Here is a 21,977-nt window from a genome sequence, read left to right as displayed (position 1 = left end):
GGAATTAAATAAAGATATTAAAACTGAGTCTCTACTCTCTGGTAGCTGAGAGTATGCAAATAATTTATAACCATCTCCTGCTCCTTTTTTATAATCATTATTCAAATAGCCAATTGTCCATATGTATTAGGTTAAATAAAGACATTATCTTTATGATGATTTTTACATGAGAGTTTAATAATTTACTCATCCCCGCTAAAGCAATACCTCCAGCAACTTTACAAAATAGGTAGTAAATTATCTACATTTTACAGTTCAGAATACTGAGGTTCAGAGACATTAAGCAATACATACACTTAGCCTACAACTAGGAAATGGGAGCTCCACTTTGGGCTCAAATTTCCATTCTTTTTTCATTGCAACACTTTGCTGCCTAGGGTTACTCATAGAAAATTAAATCTTTATTTCAAGTACAGGATTGTTGTTATGAGTCAAGACTTCATTTTAGAGTTGTGATTGTTGTATAGTACATTCAATTCAGTGACAACATTTATTGAAAATCTTCTATGTACCAGGTACTATAAATGCAACATTTCTTTACTAAAATATCTGTGGACATTAAAATAGCACTAAGGATTTTCAGGACCTAAAATCCTGACACTTTTTTTCCTGCTAGGATTTCTTCTTGTGCTACAAAATAGGAAGAGAACAATTACTGTTTTCTTTTTTGCCTTGTCAGCCATATGGCATGGTACATAAAATGAATTTCACTTCACAGTTTCAGTCTGAAAACTATTAAATGTCTCAAATCAAAGCAAAATTAATGAAGTGGTAATCTTATTTATCTACAAGTGTCACCATATCATTATAAGGTTTGCAGGATAGTAATATATACATTGTAAGTTTTTCTTAATAGTGATGTTTTCTGTTGTCACATAGCAAAAAGTTACTACACAAGAGGGTCTAAGCACAGAAGACCTTGTTAGCATGTCAATGACCTTTCAGAGGGTTAGGCAATCATGTATAATTCCTTTTATATAATATGGCATTTTAAGGGCTTTTGAATCTGCTAAGCAACCATTTTAAATACATGAATGGTCTAGTGGTTTTCCCTACTTTCTTTAATTTAAGTCTGAATTGGGCAATAAAGAGTTCATGGTCTGTGCCACAGTCAGCTCGTGGTCTTGTTTTTGCTGACTGTATAGAGCTTCTCCATCTTTGGCTGCAAAGAATATAATCAATCTGATTTCAGTATTGACCATCTGGTCCATGTGTAAAGTCTTCTCTTGTGTTGTTGGAAGAGGATGTTTGCTATGACTAGTAAAAATTGGCAAAATTCTATTAGCCTTTTCCCTGCTTCATTCTGTACTCCAAGGCCAAATTTGCCTGTTACTCCAGGTATTTCTTGATTTCCTACTTTTGCATTCCAATTGACATATTTTGGGGTGTTAGTTCTAGGTCTTGTAGGTATTCATAGGACCGTTCAACTTAAACTTCTTCGGCATTATTGGTGGGAGCGTAGACTTGGATTACTGTGATATTGAATGGTTTGCCTTGGAAATGAACAGAGATCATTCTATTGTTTTTGAGATTGCATCCAAGTACTGCATTTCAGACTCTTTTGTTGACTATGATGGCTACTCCATTTCTTCTAAAGGATTCTTGCCCACAGTAGTAGATATAATGGTCATCTGAGTTAAATTCATTCATTCCAGTCCATTTTAGTTCACTGATTCCTAGAATGTCAATGTTCACTCTTGCCATCTCCTGTTTGACCACTTCCAATTTGCCTTGATTCATGAACCTAACATTCCAGGTTGTTATGCAATATTGCTCTTTACAGCATTGGACTTTACTTCCATCATCAGTCACATCCACAGCTGGGTGTCATTTTTGCTTTGGTTCCATCTCTTCATTCTTTCTGGAGTTATTTCTCCACTGATCTCCAGTAGCATATTGGGCATCTACTGACCTGGGGAGTTCATCTTTCAGCGTCTTATCTTTTTGCCTTTTCATACTGTTCATGGGGTTCTCAAGGCAAGAATACTGAAGTGGTTTGCCATTCCCTTCTCCAGTGGACCACGTTTTGTCAGAACTCTCCACTATGACCTGTCTTAGGTGGCCCTACATGGCATGCAAAGTCTGGCACTTGTGCTGTCTGGTCTGTACCATTTTCTATGGCAAATCACGGGGATTCTGCTCAGAACACCAACTCTTCCTGTCTTCCCTGCACTTAAAAACAAAGTGCAGGATGCTGCCTCTGAAGTTTGACCCGTCTGGGCCATTAGTAGAGAGAGGTGTCTACTTTTTCTCATCACACTACTTCAAGGTTGGAAAGATATCCATTCCTTCCCTGCCTGAGGATGCCCTCTATGGGGGCCACTTCTGGTATAGTTCTGCCCTCTGCTTAGTGTGGGAGTGACTGTGAGAAGATACCCCATGTCCAAGGGCAGAGAAGCCCCAGCAAGATGGTAGGCGCTGGACCAGTGCCTCTTGTTGAAAGTGAAAGAGGAGAGTGAAAAAGTTGGCTTAAAACTCAACATTAAGAAAACTTAAGACCATGGCATCTGGTCGTATCACTTCATGGCAAATAGATGGGGAAACAGTGGAAACAGTGACAGACTTTATTTTGGGGGGCTCCAAAATCACTGCAGATGGTGATTGCAGCCATGAAATTAAAAGACGCTTACTCCTTGGAAGGAAAGTTATGACCAACCTAGACAGTATATTAAAAAGCAGAGACATTACTTTGTCAACAAAGGTCCATCTAGTCATGGCTATGGTTTTTCCTTTAGTCATGTGTGGATGTGAGAGTTGGACTGTGAAGAAAGCTGAGCACCAAAGAATTGATGCTTTTGAACTGTGGTGTTGGAGAAGACTCTTGAGAGTCCCTTGGACTGCAAGGAGATCCAACCAGTCCATCCTAAAGGAAACCAGTCATGAATAGTCGTTGAAAGGACTGATGCTGAAGCTGAAACTCCAATACTTTGGCCACCTGATGCAAAATACTGACTCCTTTGAAAAGACCCTGATGCTGGGAAAGATTGAAGGCAGGAGGAGAAGAGGACGACAGAAGTTGAGATGGTTGGATGCATCACCGACTCAATGGACATGAGTCTGAGTAAACTCCGGGAGTTGGTGATGGACAGGGAGGCCTGGCATACCTGTCCATGGGGTCCATGCGATCCATGGGGTTGCAAAGAGTCGGACACAACTGAGGGACTGGACTGAACTGAACTGAACCATTCTTAGTAGGTGAAAAATGCATACATTTAAGCCAGGTACTTAGTGGGGATAAATTTAATTAAGCGAATACCCTCTGCTACTATATTACTACTACAGTGTTATTTGTGCGTTGATCACAAATACTCTCTAGTCCTGAACAGCATTCTCAAAAATGTGTGCCACTAAGCTTGAAGGGGGCCAGGAAAGAAAATATAGATAATTCAGGTGAAATATGCAACTATTGTGTGTCTACTATCTGTAGGACTCTATGATTACTACCACTTAATATTGTAAATATGGTTGGTCAAAAGAATCATCTTTGAATATCAAAGTTTATATAATGTAAATGCTAGAAAAATAATTCCACTCCTGGAATCTCATAGACAACAAATAAAAGATAAAACCCCAGATTGGAAATAGGACAAGAATTTCCAAGGCAGTAGTGAGATGAAGCCCATGGTTTTCCTTTACAAGCTACTTCCTTTCTACAGTTTTCTGAAAAATGACTACTAATTTGTCACTGGTTTCACACTTAAACATTATTGCCTTGCCTTGGGTTTGCCGGCAGTAATTCTAATCAGAGGCTTTTCTAGCAATCAGAGACAAGGAGTTGGATGGCTTGTTCATTATTATGGCCAAATTGTGATCTGATTAAAGGTATTTGATGGATGCATGCTAAAGAATCTTTAATAATTTTTGTATTTTTTGTGAAATATCACATTTTGTGTATCTGGGAATAACTATTCTTCAGCACAGTTTGTATTCCTCCTTGTTTAATATATGAAAATCTAAAGCTATTATCTCAGATCGACATTCAAGATAGCTCTCATTCTTCAGGCAGAAGAGTTGGTGTGAGATACTTTTATCTCAAGTATCTTATCAACTCAGTATTGTCCCAGAGAAAAAACATGCATCCATTAGAGCTACCATTATTCTGACTGGAAACATTCCTGTTTCATTGGGAGGCTCTCCGTCTTGGCTTTTTCAAGTCAACAAAAACATGGTTATGAGCCAACTTTAAAGGAAATGGCAAAACAAGCAGTTCCAATAAAACTAACATCTACCAACCTGTGATTTAGTAATGAAAATATTGCTACCTGGTACATCATAATTTTTGGTTGGGCAATTTCATTTTATTGAGCATAGTTCCATCAAAAGCTTAATAGCAAATGAGAATATGCCTTCTGTCTATCTTCTCCTCCATACTTTTGAACCCAACTGGGTTTTGGTTTTTACTGTATTACTTAAAAGTTATCATGATTTGTGTACTGTATAAAACTAAGGAGGAATATACACACAAAGGAGTAAAATTTTGATTCTTGCTTTTCTACCCTGACAGCTGTTTTGTCAAAAGAACCATTCTACAATTTTAATGCTCTCACTTTTTCTCAAGCTGATTAAAATTTGTTACCTGAACTTGAGTCATATTTTTCACAGTTTCACGATAAGAAAATCAAACTCTTGACAGTTTCAATACCTAGCCCAACTAACCTCCAAAACAATGCAGTTAGGGACAGTGTAATTCCCAAGTTGTTGAAAACACAAACACAAAGGTCTTCTGGAGAGGTAATTCTGTGTAGTAATTCTGTGTCCTGGACTCTGAGATTCTTTATTTGGGTGTCATACTGAAATCATATGAGCAAAAATTTTAGTAATGGTACTAATTACTAATGTGGGCAAAGAATTCTATACCCAACATGTTTACTAGTATACAAGGCAATGATAAGAGAATATTTGGGTAAAAATAAAAAGGAAATAAATACTTTAAGATAATTTGAAATATAAAATCAGTTAAAATGGAAAGGAAAAAAAAGCTCCAAGGCTTTTGCAGCATTGTTAGGTCATTATAATCTGCTAAGAGAGAAAAATAGGCAAAATACTAGGTGTATCACATTAATTTGCAGATTTTAACAAGGAGCTCAGTACTTGAATATTCTTGGCTAAAGAAATGCCCTTTTCTACTTGGGAATGTTAACAGGTTTGGGAGGGGCACAGAAAGGTAAGGCAGGAAGGTGTTATCTCACTAGCTAGCTATAGCAATGAAATAACCTGAGGGTCAGTGGAATGACATTGACACGACAGCTAAATTTTCCTTTTATCCAGTTAACTTTAAAATCTTTAAAATCATATTTGAAATTGTGTTTTTAGGCTACTCCCAGTTTGATGAATATATAAGGTCCATAGGAGAGAAATGCATGAATAAAACATGAAATCAAAAGTTAACAATTATTCAGAATAAAAACTTGGCTAACTTTGATCCTTACTTCCTTAGAGGGGTCTGTCACAGGAGAGCTCACTGCCAAAATTTGGAAATCTAGGTAGACCTCAAAAGTCTGTCTCCAACTCTTACTACAAGTTCAATTTCATTACTGCGATTAGACATCTGAATTTAGGAACAGGTTGTAAGGGATCACCATTATGTTCTTGAGGAAGTGCTGCTTATACTCTTTTAGGCCTTTTTAGCCATTCTTAGCTAGCTACTTTAAGATAGAAACCTGTAAAAATTATTTTGAGAATCATTTGGCATTTGGGTCTCTCGTAACCAAGTAGATGACTTATTTCATTTCAAGGATATTTACTGAACAACTATAGGGTGTTCAATCAGCAATGTGCTGGATACTGTGGAATATACCAGAAAGTATGATTCATTCTTTACTCTTAAGTTTATTTCTTTGGGTAGGAGAGGTTGCTGAGAAAACCAAACAATCTTATCTATGACCCTATTGATAATAATTTGTGTTTAGGATTTCAAATCTCTCTGAGGTCTGTGAATTTTCTACATTTAGCTGTGAGCTAGTTTTTCCCATGTCAGGTTGACTAGATATTCAGCTCAAATAATAAATGCAGTGAATCCAATAAGAAATAATGAAAACACATTGAATTGAGAAAGTTTATTTACTCTTTTAGCTGTGCTAGTAATCAAATAGATTTTAATTGACATATTCAAATCCAAATGAGATTAATTCATCTATAGTCAGTATAATTCAAATAAATCACATTTTCTTTTCCAACAGGGGACAGATGAATAAGCCATGTGATAATAATGAGCCATTCAGGGATTTTGATTTACTTGTTTTACTTTTTATTTAAGCATCTATATTCAAGAATTTTCATGTAAATTATTCATATTGAATTCATTAGATCACTTAGACTTGACTGAAAATCTGAAAATGCCATTACAACATTGTTTTTTCTTTGAATTCCTCCCATATTGAAAAATGCATATGACAGCTGCAAAGAAATTTTAGTGGCTTCATTTATGTGATGACTTTGTGATGTTACTTGTATTAATAGGCTATTTCACTTTTTTCATTTCACATCAAAATATCTGTGAACTTAGAAACACTTAATATTGTTTATAATAGTAACTGATGTTTTCTTTAGGTGATAATTCAGGATGACAGCCCTGAAAAATTGGACCCCAAATATTTTGGAGAATTGCTCGCTGATCTAAGCCGCAAAAATATGGATCTATATCACTGTTTATTAGAACATTTGCAGAGAATTGGAGGAAGGTACTATAAAGATATCATTTACCTTTATGTTGTAGCTTTCAAAAACTTTACAGTACCCTGGTATTTTTTTAATAGATTTTATTTTTTAAAGCAACTTTAGGTTCACAGAAAAACTTGAGTACATTTAATGGTGTAACAAGATAATTATATGAGCAGTTCAGTCATTCAGTCGTGTCCAACTCTTTGTGACCCCATGAACTGCAGCATGCCAGGCTTCCCTGTCCATCACCAACTCCCAGAGCTTGCTCATACTCATGCCCATCAAGTTGGTGATGCCATCTAACCATCTCATCCTCTGTCGTCCCCTTCTCCTCCTGCTTTCAGTCTTTCCCAGCATCAGGGCCTTTTCAAGTGAGTCAGTTCTTTACATCATGTGGCTAAAGTATTGGAGTTTCACCTTCAGCATCAGTCCTTCCAATGAACATTCAGGACTGATGTCCTTTAAGATTGACTGGTTGATCTCCTTGCAGTCCAAAGGACTCTCAAGAGGCTTCTCCACCATCGCAGTTCAAAAGCATCAATTCTTTGGCACTCAGCTTTCTTTATATGAGCAGATATCAGGAAATACTGCATTTTATTTATTTATTTTTTTATTCTTAATATGCTTTTTATTTTATTTTATTTGTGGGGAAAAAGTTTTTTTTTAATATAAATTTATTTATTTTAATTGGAGGTTAATTACTTTACAATATTGTATTGGTTTTGCCATATATCAACATGAATCTGCCACATATTCCCCATCGTGAACCCCCCTCCCTCCCCATACCATCCCTCTGGGTCATCCCAGTGTACCAGCCCCAAGCATCCAGTATCGTGCATCGAACCTGGACTGGGGACTCGTTTCATATATGATATTATACATGTTTCAATGCCATTCTCCCAAATCATCCCACCCTCGCTCTCTCCCACAGAGTCCAAAAGACTGTTCTATACATCTGTGTCTCTTTTGCTGTCTCGCATACAAGGTTATCATTACCATCTTTCTATATTCCATATATATGCGTTAGTATACTGCATTGCTGTTTTTCTTTCTGGCTTACTTCACTCTGTATAATCGGCTCCAGTTTCATCCACCTCATTAGAACTGATTCAAACGTATTTTTTTTAATGGCTGAGTAATATGTACCACAGCTTTCTTATCTATTAATCTGCTGATGGACATCTAGGTTGCTTCCATGTCCTGGCTATTATAAACAGTGCTGCAATGAACATTGGGGTACATGTGTCTCTTTCAATTCTGGTTTCCTTGGTGTGTATGCCCAGTAGTGGGATTGCTGGGTCGTATGGCAGTTCTATTTCCAGTTTTTTAAGGAATCTCCACACTGTTCTCCACAGTGGCTGTACTAGTTTGCATTCCTACCAACAGTATAAGAGGGTTCCATTTTCTCCACATCCTCTCCAGCATTTATAGCTTGCAGACTTTTGGATAGCAGCCATTTTGACTCACGTGAAATGGTACCTCATTGTGGTTTTGATTTGCATTTCTCTGATAATGAGTGATGTTGAGCATCTTTTCATGTGTTTGTTAGCCATCTGTATGTCTTCTTTGGAGAAATGTCCATTTAGTTCTTTGGCCCATTTTTTGATTGGGTCATTTATTTTTCTGGAATTGAGCTGCAGGAGTTGCTTGTATATTTTTGAGATTAGTCATTTGTCAGTTGCTTCATTTACTATTATTTTCAGCCCATTCTGAAAGCTGTCTTTTCACTTTGCTTATAGTTTATTTTGTTGTGCAGAAGCTTTTAATTTTAATTAGAGGAGAACATAGGCAAAACACTCTCCGACATAAATCACAGCAGGATCTTCTATGACTCACCTCCCAGAATATTGGAAATAAAAGCAAAAATAAACAAATGGGATCTAATTAAAATATCTCATTTTAAGAGTTAATGGACTTTATGAAAATCATCGAAGAGATCATACCAACTCTTTTAGGGTCAAAAGAGAATTAAGTGGACCTTCTTTTCTAATGTACTTTTATGTCAAATGCTATCACTTGGGCAGGGAGCTCAAATAATGCATGGCATACTATGACATTTTAAGATATTACACTGATGATATAAGATGCAATCCAATTGCTAACACACTACTGTTTATCTTCCATTGACGTGTGTTCAACATATGAAGACAAGAGTTTAATATACATTTAGGATTATATATTCTTATAAATATTACATATTATTTTAAAATTTTATATAAATATACAAATATTTATTTATAAATTGATATTATAACATGGTATTATACAATAATACATATTTAGGTATATAAACATGAACAGTTCATCAACTATTCATGTGTAGATGAGAGCATATTGTCATGAAATGAATTTCATGAACTATACTCCAAAAGTTGCCTTTACTACATAATCACATCATATACGTGGTCATCTGTCAGGCAAAACTTAGGAAAGCTTCATAAATTCCAAAAAGCCTGGAGGATAGAAGAAAGTCAGTAGAATATTTTTCTAGTTCAGACTTCACCAACTTTAGATTCTTCTACTTCTTAGAAATCTTTAATCTCTTCTCTATCTCATTTCTTTCTACTTATTAGAACTTTCTAAAATATAAATTTATTTATTTTAATTGGAGGCTAATTACCTTACAATATTGTTTTATTAGCTTTCTCCTCCCCAACTTTTCTTGCTTTTGTATTTATGATTGCAACCGTTCTCTTAACCCTCACCCTCAACTGCCTTGCCTCTTTATTGCATTGTCCCCCCACTTAGCAAAATTCCAACTCTGGATAGTCTAGTTCTCTGCCTTATCTATTGTTTTCTCTTTTCCTCCATTCAATACTCATTGCCCACTACTCCTAGAATTCAGACACTACCCCATGAGGGGTGTTTTATTTACCCTTGTTTCTTTGGTGCTTAGTGTGATGACTGGTTTACCGTGGCACTTAATAAATATTTGTTGAATGAATGAATGGTTTCTTTATGCTACATCCATGCAGTTGAGCACAGTTAGAGACAAGCACAGCTATTTATTTAAATTGGGGTCATTATTTGTTTCCATCTTTAGCTGGGTTCAACAAGGTTTTATGCTAATAAATATCCTCTCCCTTTATCCAAACAATTATTTCACACATTCATTCATTTGCATAAGGTCACTACCTTAAAAGCTTTCCCCTGGTTCTGAATAGTCTATTGAGTGTTCATTGTCGTGCCAGACACTGTACTAAGTGCTTTTTAAATATTATCTAGTTTGCACAGTAACCACAGAAAGTTTAAAATTGAATTCCCAAAGAGAATAAGTTATTAAAATCACATAGCTACTAAGTGCTTGAGATGGATTCAAACATTTTTGAGTACTCTTATACATATAAGCCATGACTTGGCTTTTCTGCAAAGCCTTCCGTAGATACTGTTTGGTTTAAATTGTCTGCAATATATTTAACAATTTAGAGACACATAGCTAGTATAAAAGTATAAAAGGCTTTTATACTACTAGTATAGTAGTATAAAAGGCATTTCTGTAAAGCCTTCCCTAGATACTGTTTGGAACACTGTTAGGTGTTCCTCTTCTGTGTATTAATCATGCCCTGTGAATATTTTTTTTAAAGTATCACATTGTGAAATCAACAGCAGATAGAGACATTCTTAAGTACCCTGATTGTAGATCTAGGGTTCGTATCCTGGGTTCATGTCCCAGCTTTTATTACATACTAGATGTGTAGTATCAGGCAACTTGTTTAACCTCTCTGTACTTCAGTTTCTTCATCTATAAAATAGGGATTATAATAATAATGATACTCATTTCATAGATTTGTTATAAGCCATAAATGATTTATATAAGACATGTGCTTAGAAACAACAAGAGCATCATGTGACAACTTGAAAATTGACCTACAGAATCAAAAACTCTGGCGTAAGGCCAAGTAACAAGCCCTCCAGAGGCTTCTAATACATGCTCAGGTTTGAGAATCACTGACCTAAGGCTACAAAAGTGACTCGGACTAGAACATATGGGAGAACCTTTTTACCTTAGGCAAATCACTTTTATACTAGCTATGTGTCTCTAAATTGTTAAATATATTGCAGACAATTTAAAGAAATTATCAACTTTTTGAGTCATCAAATTTGAAAAGGTTGCAGGATTTAGACCAATTTTACACTGCTCAAATTTTGCATTAGATCAGTTATGTTTTTGTGAAGGATAGGACAAGTTAACATTTGTGTTTAGATTGTCCAAAACCCATTCAGAGGTCATGGCCTTGACAAAGTTGCTACTCAATAAAGGCTTATAGAATGAGAGATAAATAAATTCCAAATTTATTAGTCTCATACTAATTAGAAGTAGACAAAATAACTAAGCAAGCAAGTTAAATATTTTATAATGATCTTCCAGCTAAAAGTATAATCTGGGGTTTTGAAATAACTTCCTCTCATTGAAGGTTTTGATAAATATACATGGGTGACCTAAATGTGTAATTAAACATTTCAAAATGCTGAACTTAATTTCTAGAGTATCTAAAATATCAAAAAGAAAATAGAAAGTTAGTGTCTCCACATTAGTAAACACTCCAGAGTGGAGACGATCTCATAAAATTTGGGGGCTTAAGAGTGTTTGCTTGTCAGAAGGTTGTCATTTTCTTTCTGTTCATTCCTTCCCCTCCTTTCATCCTCTTCCTCTCCTTTCTTTGTTTTTTCCTTATTAGATTCCTTCCATCCTAGGAGATGAGATGCCATACAATGAGCACCACTTTTTTTTATTTTCTGCCCACTGTAATTCTAGCCACTGTTATCTTGTACTGAATGGAAATGTAATACACATTGACCTTTCCACTTCCCAGCTCTGTTCTCTTTGTTTCCACTCTCTCTCTTTCTCTCTTCCACCCCTTTGGTCTCCACTTTTCTTCTTTTTAAATTGCAATTCAGCAATGAGTTAAGCTGGAGAGTCAGGATAAAGAAAGTTTATCTTATGAAACCATTTTGGTTACATTTGTAAATTTCAGTATTATTTTCTGTTGATTGTTCCTTGTTTTGTTTCTTTGTTTTGTTTCCTTATTTGTAGTAAGAAGTGACTAGAGATGTGTTTACTAAGTTGGCATTGGAATTATAATTTTAAACATAAAAGGTCTGTGATAATTCCAGTTAGCATTATGACTCATATTTTAACTTGTTTAATCTTCCATACACATGCAGCTGCTTTAGTAACACACAAAAAAAGTAGAAGGGCTTCCCTGAGAGCTCAGATGGTAAAGAATCTGTCTATAATACAGGAGACCTGGGTTTGATTCCTGACTTGGGAATACCCCTTGGAGAAGGGAATGGCTACTCACTCCAGTATTCTTGCCTAGAGAATCCCATGGACAGAGGAGCTTGACAGGCTACAGCCCATGGGGTAGCAAAGAGTCGGACATGACTGAGAGATTAACAAAACACAACAACAACAATAAATTAGAAGATATTTCATTTTTTTCACTAGGGACTCCCCACAATTTCTATTTTGGCCACCTAGGAAATACCACATACATATACACAGACAGTTTTGTATATGTACAATACATACATAGGCAGTCATGCCTTGGGAAATGAAGTCTTCAGTTCTCATTCTCCACATTAGCTTATGTATTTTTATAAATGCATGCAAGAGGCTTTGCACAGTGAGTGATCCACTTACCTTTGTAAGGAATACTCATAAACACTTACATAGAAGGTAAAGAGCTAACATTACTAGCTTATATCTCTAAATTACTTTTTTATTGTACTTGACAATATGGCAGTTGTGTATCTATGATTTCCTAAGATTGTCTTACTTTAAAATATTTTGTTTTGCTGTCAGAACGTGTGTACTTGTTTTTTTGTTTGTTTGAGAAGTATGTTCACCATATGTATTTTGGGTCCAACATTTCCACTAAGGGCAGAAGGAACAAGTAGGCAAGAATAAGGTCTTGTCTGTTGCCACTGACAATGCTAGAACTATATCTTTCCCAGCTTTCAACATTTCCCCAAGAAGCCAGTGCTAGACTGGTATAACCACTTATAATCATCTTGCAGCATTTGTCTACCTCACATGGTTCCACAAAGAGCCTTCCAATACTCATAGACAAACTCTCATTTTGATACTGGAAATTCTATTATCTCACTAAAATTTTGGTCACGTTGCTTAAGGCTCAGTGCAGTTCAGTTCAGTCGCTCAGTCACGTCCGACTCCTTGTGACCCCATGAAACGCAGCACGCCAGGCCTCCCTGTCCATCACCAACTCCCAGAGTTCACTCAGACTCACGTCCATCGAGTCAGTGATGCCATCCAGCCATCTCATCCTCTGTCGTCCCTTCTCCTCCTGCTCCCAATTCCTCCCAGCAACAGAGTCTTTTCCAATGAGTCAACTCTTCGCATGAGGTGGCCAAAGTACTGGAGTTTCAGCTTTAGCATCATTCCTTCCAAAGAAATCCCAGGGCTGATCTCCTTCAGAATGGACTGGTTGGATCTCCTTGCAGTCCAAAGGACTCTCAAGAGTCTTTTCCAACACCACAGTTCAAAAGCATCAATTCTTTGGCACTCAGCTTTCTTCACAGTCCAACTTTCACATCCATACATGACCACTGGAAAAACCATAGCCTTGCCTAGACGGACCTTTGTTGGCAAAGTAATGTCTTTGCTTTTCAATATGCTGTCTAGGTTGGTCGTAACTTTCCTTCCAAGGAGTAAGCGTCTTTTAATTTCATGCTGCAGTCACCATCTGCAGTGATTTTGCAGCCCCCCAAAATAAAGTCTGACACCGTTTCCACTGTTTCCCCATCTATTTCCCATGAAGTGATGGGACCAGATGCCATGATCTTCGTTTTCTGAATGTTGAGCTTTAAGCCAACTTTTTCACTCTCCACTTTCAGTTTCATCAAGAGGCTTTTTAGTTCCTCCTCACCTTCTGCCATAAGGGTGGTGTCATCTGCATATCTAGGTTATTCATATTTCTCCCGGCAATCTTGATTCCAGCTTGTGCTTCTTCCAGCCTATGTCCCTATATAAGCATTTGAATATCCTTTAAGCTTTGTCACTGATATGCGTGTATATATATATATATATACACACGTATACACATACACACACACACACACACACACACACACACTGTAGTATAGACTGAAAGAGGTAGTCTTGCAAGTTTTGATTTTGCTTAAAATGGTATGAATAGCTTAAAGACACTGTAGGGAAAAGCTGAAATCAACATTGAAAGGGAGCAATACAAGGAGAAAAAGAGTTGAAAATAGAGAATGACTGACTATTACTGCTATTGTTCACTCAGATGTTATTTGTTGCCAAACACTGAAGACTTCTACATCTAGTCACAAATAGACTTGTTTAATGGATGGTACTAACTAATTCTGCATATTCTATTGGTTTGTTATTGTTTATATTTAATAGATTAGCTAATTCCATGAAAGTTATCTTTATTTTTGTGAAGTGCCATTTTAGTTAGTTTAAAATTTTTCATTTGGATTATAAATTTCATTTGGATATATTATGACATCAAAAAATAAGATAAAATATTTAGAACATTAACATTTATATATGATCAATGTATATATTTTCCTAAGATTGTCTGTTTTTCATTAATTCTTGCAGCAAACGGGACTTTGAGTCTTTAGATGAGGTAAGTGCTAAGAGTTGAAAATCAAATATAGTTGATAACAAAGCAGATTCTGGTATTTGCACTAAAAATATTGTTTTAATTTGGTATCTTTATTAGACTCGACACATAGGTTAGTGAAAGATACAATGATCCTTTTGCATTTGAAATGATATACCATTTATATCTTTGTAATGGCTGTAAAAGTGATAATTGTTAAAAATAATAATCATTCACACACAAAAAATGTTTTACCAGCTGTCACCTTATGATTTAATTTGTCTTTCCTTATGAGAACATTTAAAAATTCATTGACTACATAGTCTCTGTTTTAGAAAATTGAAATCTACAGTAACTAAATTTTAATTTTAGTAAAAAACTAAACTTTTTTAATGAAATATTAACTTAAGTTGCTGGCTGCTGCTGCTGCTGCTAAGTCGCTTCAGTCATGTCTGACTCTGTGTTACCCCATAGACGCAGCCCACCAGACTGGAGTGGGTTGCCACTTCCTTCTCCAATGCATGAAACTGGAAAGTGAAAGTGAAGTCGCTCAGTCATGTCCGACTCTTTGTGACCCCAGGGACTGCAGCCTACCAGGCTCCTCCGTCCATGGGATTTTCCAGGCAGGAGTACTGGAGTGGGGTGCCATCCCTTTCTCCGACTATTGGCTACTCTTGCCAAATAGCCAGAGACTTGAAGTAAATTTTTTCAAGTATCAATTCTATTATATACACACATCTTGCTAATAATTACTTTTAATGGAACAAGTCATCAAATAGAGAAAGAACTGATTTCAATGTAATGAAAAGCACAATGGCTTCTTTTGTGTTAATTTTCATCCTTATTTCCAGTGTATTGATAAACTGCATCCGTTATAATAATTCAGTAGCCCTAAATTGCTTTTATGAAGTACTGACTTCAATTTAGCTTCTCACTTAAAATTTGTTGAAGCTTCTTGGTGTTGTTATGGCAACATCATAACCTTTCAAAAGATTATGCAAAATTCATGCAATTTGCAAATTCTCAATAAACCTTTGTTTTTATTTCCCCAAATTTTTATTTAAAAAAATCCACCTCTAAAATGTTATACCACCCAACAAAACTTCTAGTTGTTGAAAGATACACTGGAATAAAGTGTTAATGGGATTTAAGTGACTACGCTTTTGTTTTTAAGTTACTCTTTTAAAAAATAGAAATGGAACATCTGATTGATTGCCCCAAACTTTCCTCTAAAATCCCTGGAATGCAGAGTTCTTTCCATGGTGTATGTAGTACCATCAATTTTTTACAAGTAAGAACTGATAAGGCTACTAAAGTTTGTAGGAACTATTGCCTAAAAAGTGAAATAATCTTTTGATGTCTCTAAAAATAGGCCCCTCTCTATGAAAGTCTGTGGATTGCTGATCCTAAGATTAAAACACTAATGTGTATCTGTTAAAGGATAAGCCTCTCTTTTCTTACAGTCAGAAGACATTGAATCATTGATTCCAAAAGGATTGTCAGAATTTACAAAACAGCAAATTCGCTATATTCTGCAGGTGAGATGGAGTGAAGAATGCCTGTGAATTCACAACTAAAAAAGCGCTGGCTTAGGATGTTTCCTTTAATTAATAACAGAAAGGTTTAAATAAAAATCCTGTTTCACAACAGTTGATTACATTTTGATTAAACAAGGGCTGAATTATAGTTTGGTCAGACCATCAAAGACTAGTATTGAATGACTAACATTCAGGAAATTGTTATCAAAATATTATTCCCGAAGAATGCCCTTATTCTCTCCTCGCTGCTGTAGCACAAACTGACTCTAACTTACAGACTTCGCCCTCCTCTTCTCCATTCTACTTTCTATACCTCCCTGCCCTACCCCTGGCAGATGGAAAGGTCATTTCATTGATTTTCCTGAATTGTGGAAAGTTAGAGACCACTGCAGCAATATATTCCCCTACACTGAAAGGGAGAGACAGATCAAGATAGATCAAAATAGGTGCTAAAGAATATAGCTAAAAAGAAGAGTGTATGTGTTTGCAAGAAGAGATTCTAAAGATAATCTAGTTTTGTCTAGTGAGGCAAATTTCTAAGTTTGTTATTTGATCTCAAGCTTTTATTGATCATTCACATATTGGACCTGGCATCTTATCTGTGCAACTTAAGTGAAATATAAGTGTGTATTATAAACAGACAGTGGTATAGGGAACACTTATGCTCTGCAGAATCTGAATCTTGGCTATAGCCTTTATATTATTTCTGATGGCACGAGGTCCATCCAAAGTGTAATGAAGGCCTGTTTCCTTGAAAAATTGAGAATGTTTGCATCTAAGTTCCTGAGAGACATTAGTCTGTAGTTTTCTTTCTATTCTCTTTGATTCTGGTGTCAGGATAATTTAGCTTCATGAAATGAATTGGGAAATGTCTCTTCTATTTTCTGGAAGAAACTGTATAAGGAGTGGTTTTAATCATTCTTGAAACATTTGGTATAATCCTTCAGTGAGAATATCTGGGCATGGATGGCATGCATGTATATTTTTTTAGTTTAAAAAATTCTAAATTCAATTCCTTAATAGTTACAGATCTATTCAAATGATCTGTTTCATATTGGATGAGTTGTGATAGCCCGTCTTTCTCAAGGAGGTAGTCCATTTCATCTAAATTGTCAAATTTTTATGTGTATTCATAGTATTTCCTGACTATCCTTTTCACATCTGCAGGGTCTGTTTTCTTCTCTCCTATTTAATTTCTGACACTAGTGATTTGTGTCTTCTGTTTTTGTTGTTAGTTTTGTTGGAGGTTTATCAATTTCATTGATTTTTTTTGAAAAAACTATATTTTAGTTTTATTGATCTCTATTCTTTCCATTTACATTTCCATTGATTTTTTTATTTTTTCCTCTTATCTATATTATTTCCTTCCTTTGCTTGCTTTTGTTTATTTTGCTTTTCTTTGTCTAGTTTCCTCATATGGGAATTTAGATGATTAATTTCACACCTTTTATATTTTCTAATGTAAGCATTTAGTGCTATAAATATCCTCGCAGCATAGCTTTAGTGTGCCCCACAAGTTATGATATGTATTTTCATTTTCATTCAATTTTATGTATTTTTATCTCCTTTTATTATCTGTTTTGAATGGTGGATTATTAATGTTTAGAAGTGTATTGTTTAGTTTCCAAGTGTGTAGAGATTTTCCTATTGTCATTCTGTTATTCATTTCTAGTTTGATTCCACAATGGTAAGAAAATATACTTGATATGAGATGAATTTTCTTGAAACGGTTAAGTTTAGTTTTATAGTCAAGGATACGGTCTATTTTGGGTATATGTTCCATGGGAACATGAAAGGAACATGTATCTGTCGTTGGATAAGGTATTCTGTAAATGCTGATTACATCCTTTGGTTGATGATATTGTTGAATTGTTATATTCTCTTGCTCATTTTCTGTTAAGTAGTTCTATCAGTTGCTGAGAAAGGAGTGTAAAAGTGTTTAGTTGTAGCTGTGGATTTGTCTGTTTCTCCTTTCCGTTCTATTAGTTTTTGTTTGATATGTTTTGCAACTCTTTTGTTTGGTGCATAGACATTTAGGAAAGCTATATCTTCTTGGTGGATTGACTCTTATTCTGTAATGTCCCTCTGTGTCCCTGGTAATTTTCTTTGCTCTAAAGTCATTTTTTTTCCTTTTCTTTATTTTATTTTTTAAAGTATAAATTTATTTATTTTAATTGGAGGTTAATTACTTTACAATATTGTATTGGTTTTACCATATGTCAACATGAATCCACCACAGGTATACATGTGTTCCCCATCTTGAACCCCCCTCCCTCCTCCCTCCCTGTACCATCCCTCTGGGTCATCCCAGTGCACCAGCCCCAAGCGTCCAGTATCATGAATCAAACCTGGACTGGCAACTCATTTCATATATGATATTATACATGTTTCAATGCCATTCTCCCAAATCTCCCCACCCTCTCCTTCTCCCACAGAGTCCAAAAGACTGTTCTATACATCTGTGTCTATAAAGTCATTTTTATCTAATGTCAATATAGCCCTCCTGCTTTTTTTTTTTTTCCTCCTGCTTTCTTTTAAGGCTTGCATGATATATCTTTTACTTTCATCATATATATATATATTTTAAATTTCATTATCTTTGAAATGAGTTTCTTGTAGAAAACACATAGGTTATGTGTTTTTTTTTTTTTTTTTTTATCACTCTGTCAAGTCAATCTCTATCTTTTAACTGGTGTGTTTAGATCAAGTTGTAATTATTGGTATGTTAGGGCTAGACCTGCCATTGTGTTTTCTGTTCATTCTGTCTTTTGTTTCTTTGTTTTCTTTGTCTTGTTTTCATGTAGATTACTTAAGTGTATTTTAGAATTCCATTTTGACTTATCTCTAGTGCTTTTGAGTGTGTCATTTTGTATGACTTTTTTAGTGGTCACTATATTATATATCCATAACTTATCCCCATGTATTCAGTTCAGTTCAGTTGCTCAGTCGTATCCGACTCTTTGTGACCCCATGAATCACAGCACGCCAGGCCTCCCTGTCCATCACAAACTACCGGAGTTCACTCAGACTCACATCCATCAAGTCAGTGATGCCATCCAGCCATCTCATCCTCTGTAGTCCCCTTCTCCTCCTGCCCCCAATCCCTCCCAGCATCAGAGTCTTTTCTAATGAGTCAACTCTTTGCATGAGGTGGTCAAAGTACTGGAGTTTCAGCTTTAGCATCATTCCTTCCAAAGAAATCCCAGGGCTGATTTCCTTCAGAATGGACTGGCTGGATCTCCTTGCAGTCTAAGGGACTCTCAAGAGTCTTCTCCAACACCACAGTTCAAAAACATCAATTCTTCGGTGCTCAGCTTTCTTCACAGTCCAACTCTCACATCCATACATGACCACAGGAAAAACCATAGCCTTGACTAGATGGACCACTGTTGGCAAAGTAATGTCTCTGCTTTTCAATATGCTATCCAAGTTGGTCATAACTTTTCTTCCAAGGAGTAAGCGTCTTTTAATTTCATGGCTGCAGTCACCATCTGCAGTGATTTTGGGGCCAAAAAAAAAAAAAAATGTCTGCCACTGTTTCCACTGTTTTCCCATCTATTTCCCATGAAGTGATGGGACCAGATGCCATGATCTTCGTTTTCTGAATGTTGAGTTTTAAGCCAACTTTTTCACTCTCCTCTTTCACCTTCATCAAGAGGCTTTTTAGTTCCTCTTCACTTTCTGCGATAAGGGTGGTGTCATCTGTATATCTGAGGTTATTGATATTTCTCCCGGCAATCTTGTTTCCAGCTTGTGCTTCTTCCAGCCCAGCTTTTCTCATAATGTACTCTGCATATAAGTTAAATAAGCAGGGTTACAATATACAGCCTTGACGTACTCCTTTTCCTATTTGGAACTGGTCTGTCGTTCCATGTCCAGTTCTAACTGTTGCTTCCTGACCTGCATACAGATTTCTCAAGAGGCAGATCAGGTGGTCTGGTATTCCCATCTCTTTCAGAATTTTCCACAGTTTATTGTGATCCACACAGTCAAAGGTTTTGGCAGTCAACAAAGCAGAAGTAGATGTTTTTCTGGAACTCTCTTGCTTTTTGGATGATCCAGCAGATGTTGGCAATTTGATCTCTGGTTCCTCTGCCTTTTCTAAAACCAGCTTGAGCATCTGGAAGTTCACGGTTCACATATTGCTGAAGCCTGGCTTGGAGAATTTTGAGCATTACTTTACTAGCGTGTGAGATGAGTGCAACTGTGCGGTAGTTTGATCATTCTTTGGCATTGTCTTTCTTTGGAATTGGAATGAAAACTGACCTTTTCCAGTCCTGTGGCCACTGCTGAGTTTTCCAAATTTGCAACATTTTATTGGTATCAGTTAACTACATAAAGTTTTTCTTCTTTCATCTTTCTTTTAGCCTCCATATTTATGACTTTTAAAGTATTTTCTGTAAGTACATTGAAAGCCACGCCAAACATTATAATTTTTATGGCTTGAATCATCAAATTTAGTTTTGAAAATGCAAAAAAGGAAGGAAAACCTACTGTATTTACCCATATTTTTGCTTACTGTGTTACTTCTTCCCTCTTGATAGTCCAAGTGATTGAAAGTCACTCAGTCGTGTCTGACTCTTTGCAACCCCATGGACTGTATGTAGCCTGCCAGGTTCCTCAGTCCATGGAATTCTCCAGGCCACAATACTGGAGTGGGTAGCTGATCCCTTCTCCAGGGGATCTTTCCAACCCAGGGATCGAACCCAGGTCTCCCACATTGCAGGTGGATTCTTTGCCATCTGAGCCACCAGGGTCCAAATTCCTTCTATCTTTTCCTTTCTCTTCAGAAAACTTCCTTCACCCATTCTTTTAGTATAGGTCTGCTAGTGAAAAATTATTTTTCTTTTCATCTAAAACTGTGATTTCCCCCTCATTCCTAAAGGTTTTTTTTTTTTTTTCCTCCATTGGATACAGAATTTTTAGTTGGCAATTCTCTTGTTTCATCACTTAAAAAACATTCTGGCTTCTATGGTTTCTCATGAGAAATCGACTGTCATTGGAATTGCTATTCCCAATAGTTAAGGTTTCTTTGCTGCTGTTAAGATTTTAAAATTTATCTTCAGTTTTAACCAGTTTGGCTGATAAGTCCAGGAATGGATTTCTTTGGATTTATCCTGCTTGAGGTTTTCTCAACTTCTTGAATGTGTATGTTTGGTTTTTTGCTAATTTGGAGGCATTTTCAGCCATTATTTTTTCATATACTTTTCCAGCTTCACCTTCTTTCTTTTCCCCTTCTAGGATTCTGATGACATAAATGTTAGATATATGTTATACTCCCATTGGACATTGAGGCTCTGTTCAATCTTCTAATCTATTCTCTCTCTGATGTTCAGAATTAAGTATTTTTTTGTTGTTCTATCTTCAAGTTCACTTATTCTTTGCTGTATCTTTTCCATTATGCTTTTTAGTCCATCCATTGAGCTTTTTTTTTTTTTAAATATATTTAAGTTATTGCCCTTTTAGGTTCTAAAATTTCCATTTAGTTACTCTTAATTTGTTTTCTCAGATTTTCAGTTGTGTTGCTGAGACTTTCTATTTTTTGTTATAAATCTTTGCAAATTCTTATTGAAACATTTTTAAGATGGCTATTTTAAAATCCTTGTCAGATATTTCTAACATTTTTGGTATTTTGATGTTGGCATGTATTAACTCTTTTTTATCAAGTTGAGATTTTCCTGTTCTAAGAATAAGTGATTTTTTTATTGACACCTGGAGATTTTGATTATGTTATGACTTCTTATTTTGATCAAATCTTCTTTTGTAGCAGGCCTCCTCTGATACTGAGAAACAGAGGAAGTGGGGTGACTGCTTATTACTGCCAGGTGGGAATGAAAGTCCAGGTTCCCTACTCTGCTTCTGTTGACATTGGTTGGGGGAGTATCTCATTGTTCTTCCTGGGCAGGGATAAGGAATTGTAGGTTCCTACTGATAACACCCTGGTTTGGATGGGAAAGAGTGTTGTGGTAATGTTCCCCTCTTGGCCTCTACAGACACTGTAAGGTGAGTAGCTTCACTTCTGTTGGACAATGATGAGTCTTGACTCTTCACTGAAAGTGAAAGTGAAGTCGCTCAGTCATGTCCAACTCTTTGCGACTCCAATGGACTGTAGCCTATCAGGCTCCTCCGTCCATGGGATTTTCCAGGCAAGAGTGCTGGAGTGGATTGCCATTTCCTTCTCCAG

The 21,977-nt window shown here is 36.1% G+C and overlaps 1 protein-coding gene across 2 annotated transcripts in view; it reads left to right on the top strand.

Moving 5' to 3' along the window:
* Window positions 1–21,977, top strand: part of POF1B (POF1B actin binding protein) — a 99,325-nt gene that overhangs the window by 60,695 nt on the left and 16,653 nt on the right. For both annotated transcript variants that reach the window (XM_086387999.1, XM_086387997.1), the window contains 3 exons: window positions 6,550–6,680; window positions 14,252–14,279; window positions 15,719–15,793. In XM_086387999.1, coding sequence (XP_086244125.1) covers window positions 6,550–6,680; window positions 14,252–14,279; window positions 15,719–15,793 — 234 coding nt within the window. The remainder of the gene's footprint in view (window positions 1–6,549; window positions 6,681–14,251; window positions 14,280–15,718; window positions 15,794–21,977) is intronic.

This window comes from Bos grunniens, chromosome X, assembly GCF_055505025.1.
Source record: "Bos grunniens cultivar Pamir isolate PY7600 chromosome X, Bosgru_T2T1.0, whole genome shotgun sequence".
Lineage (NCBI taxonomy): Eukaryota > Metazoa > Chordata > Mammalia > Artiodactyla > Bovidae > Bos > Bos grunniens.
Note: the sequence above shows the minus strand (reverse complement) of the source record. Positions and strands in the feature narration are given on the sequence as shown.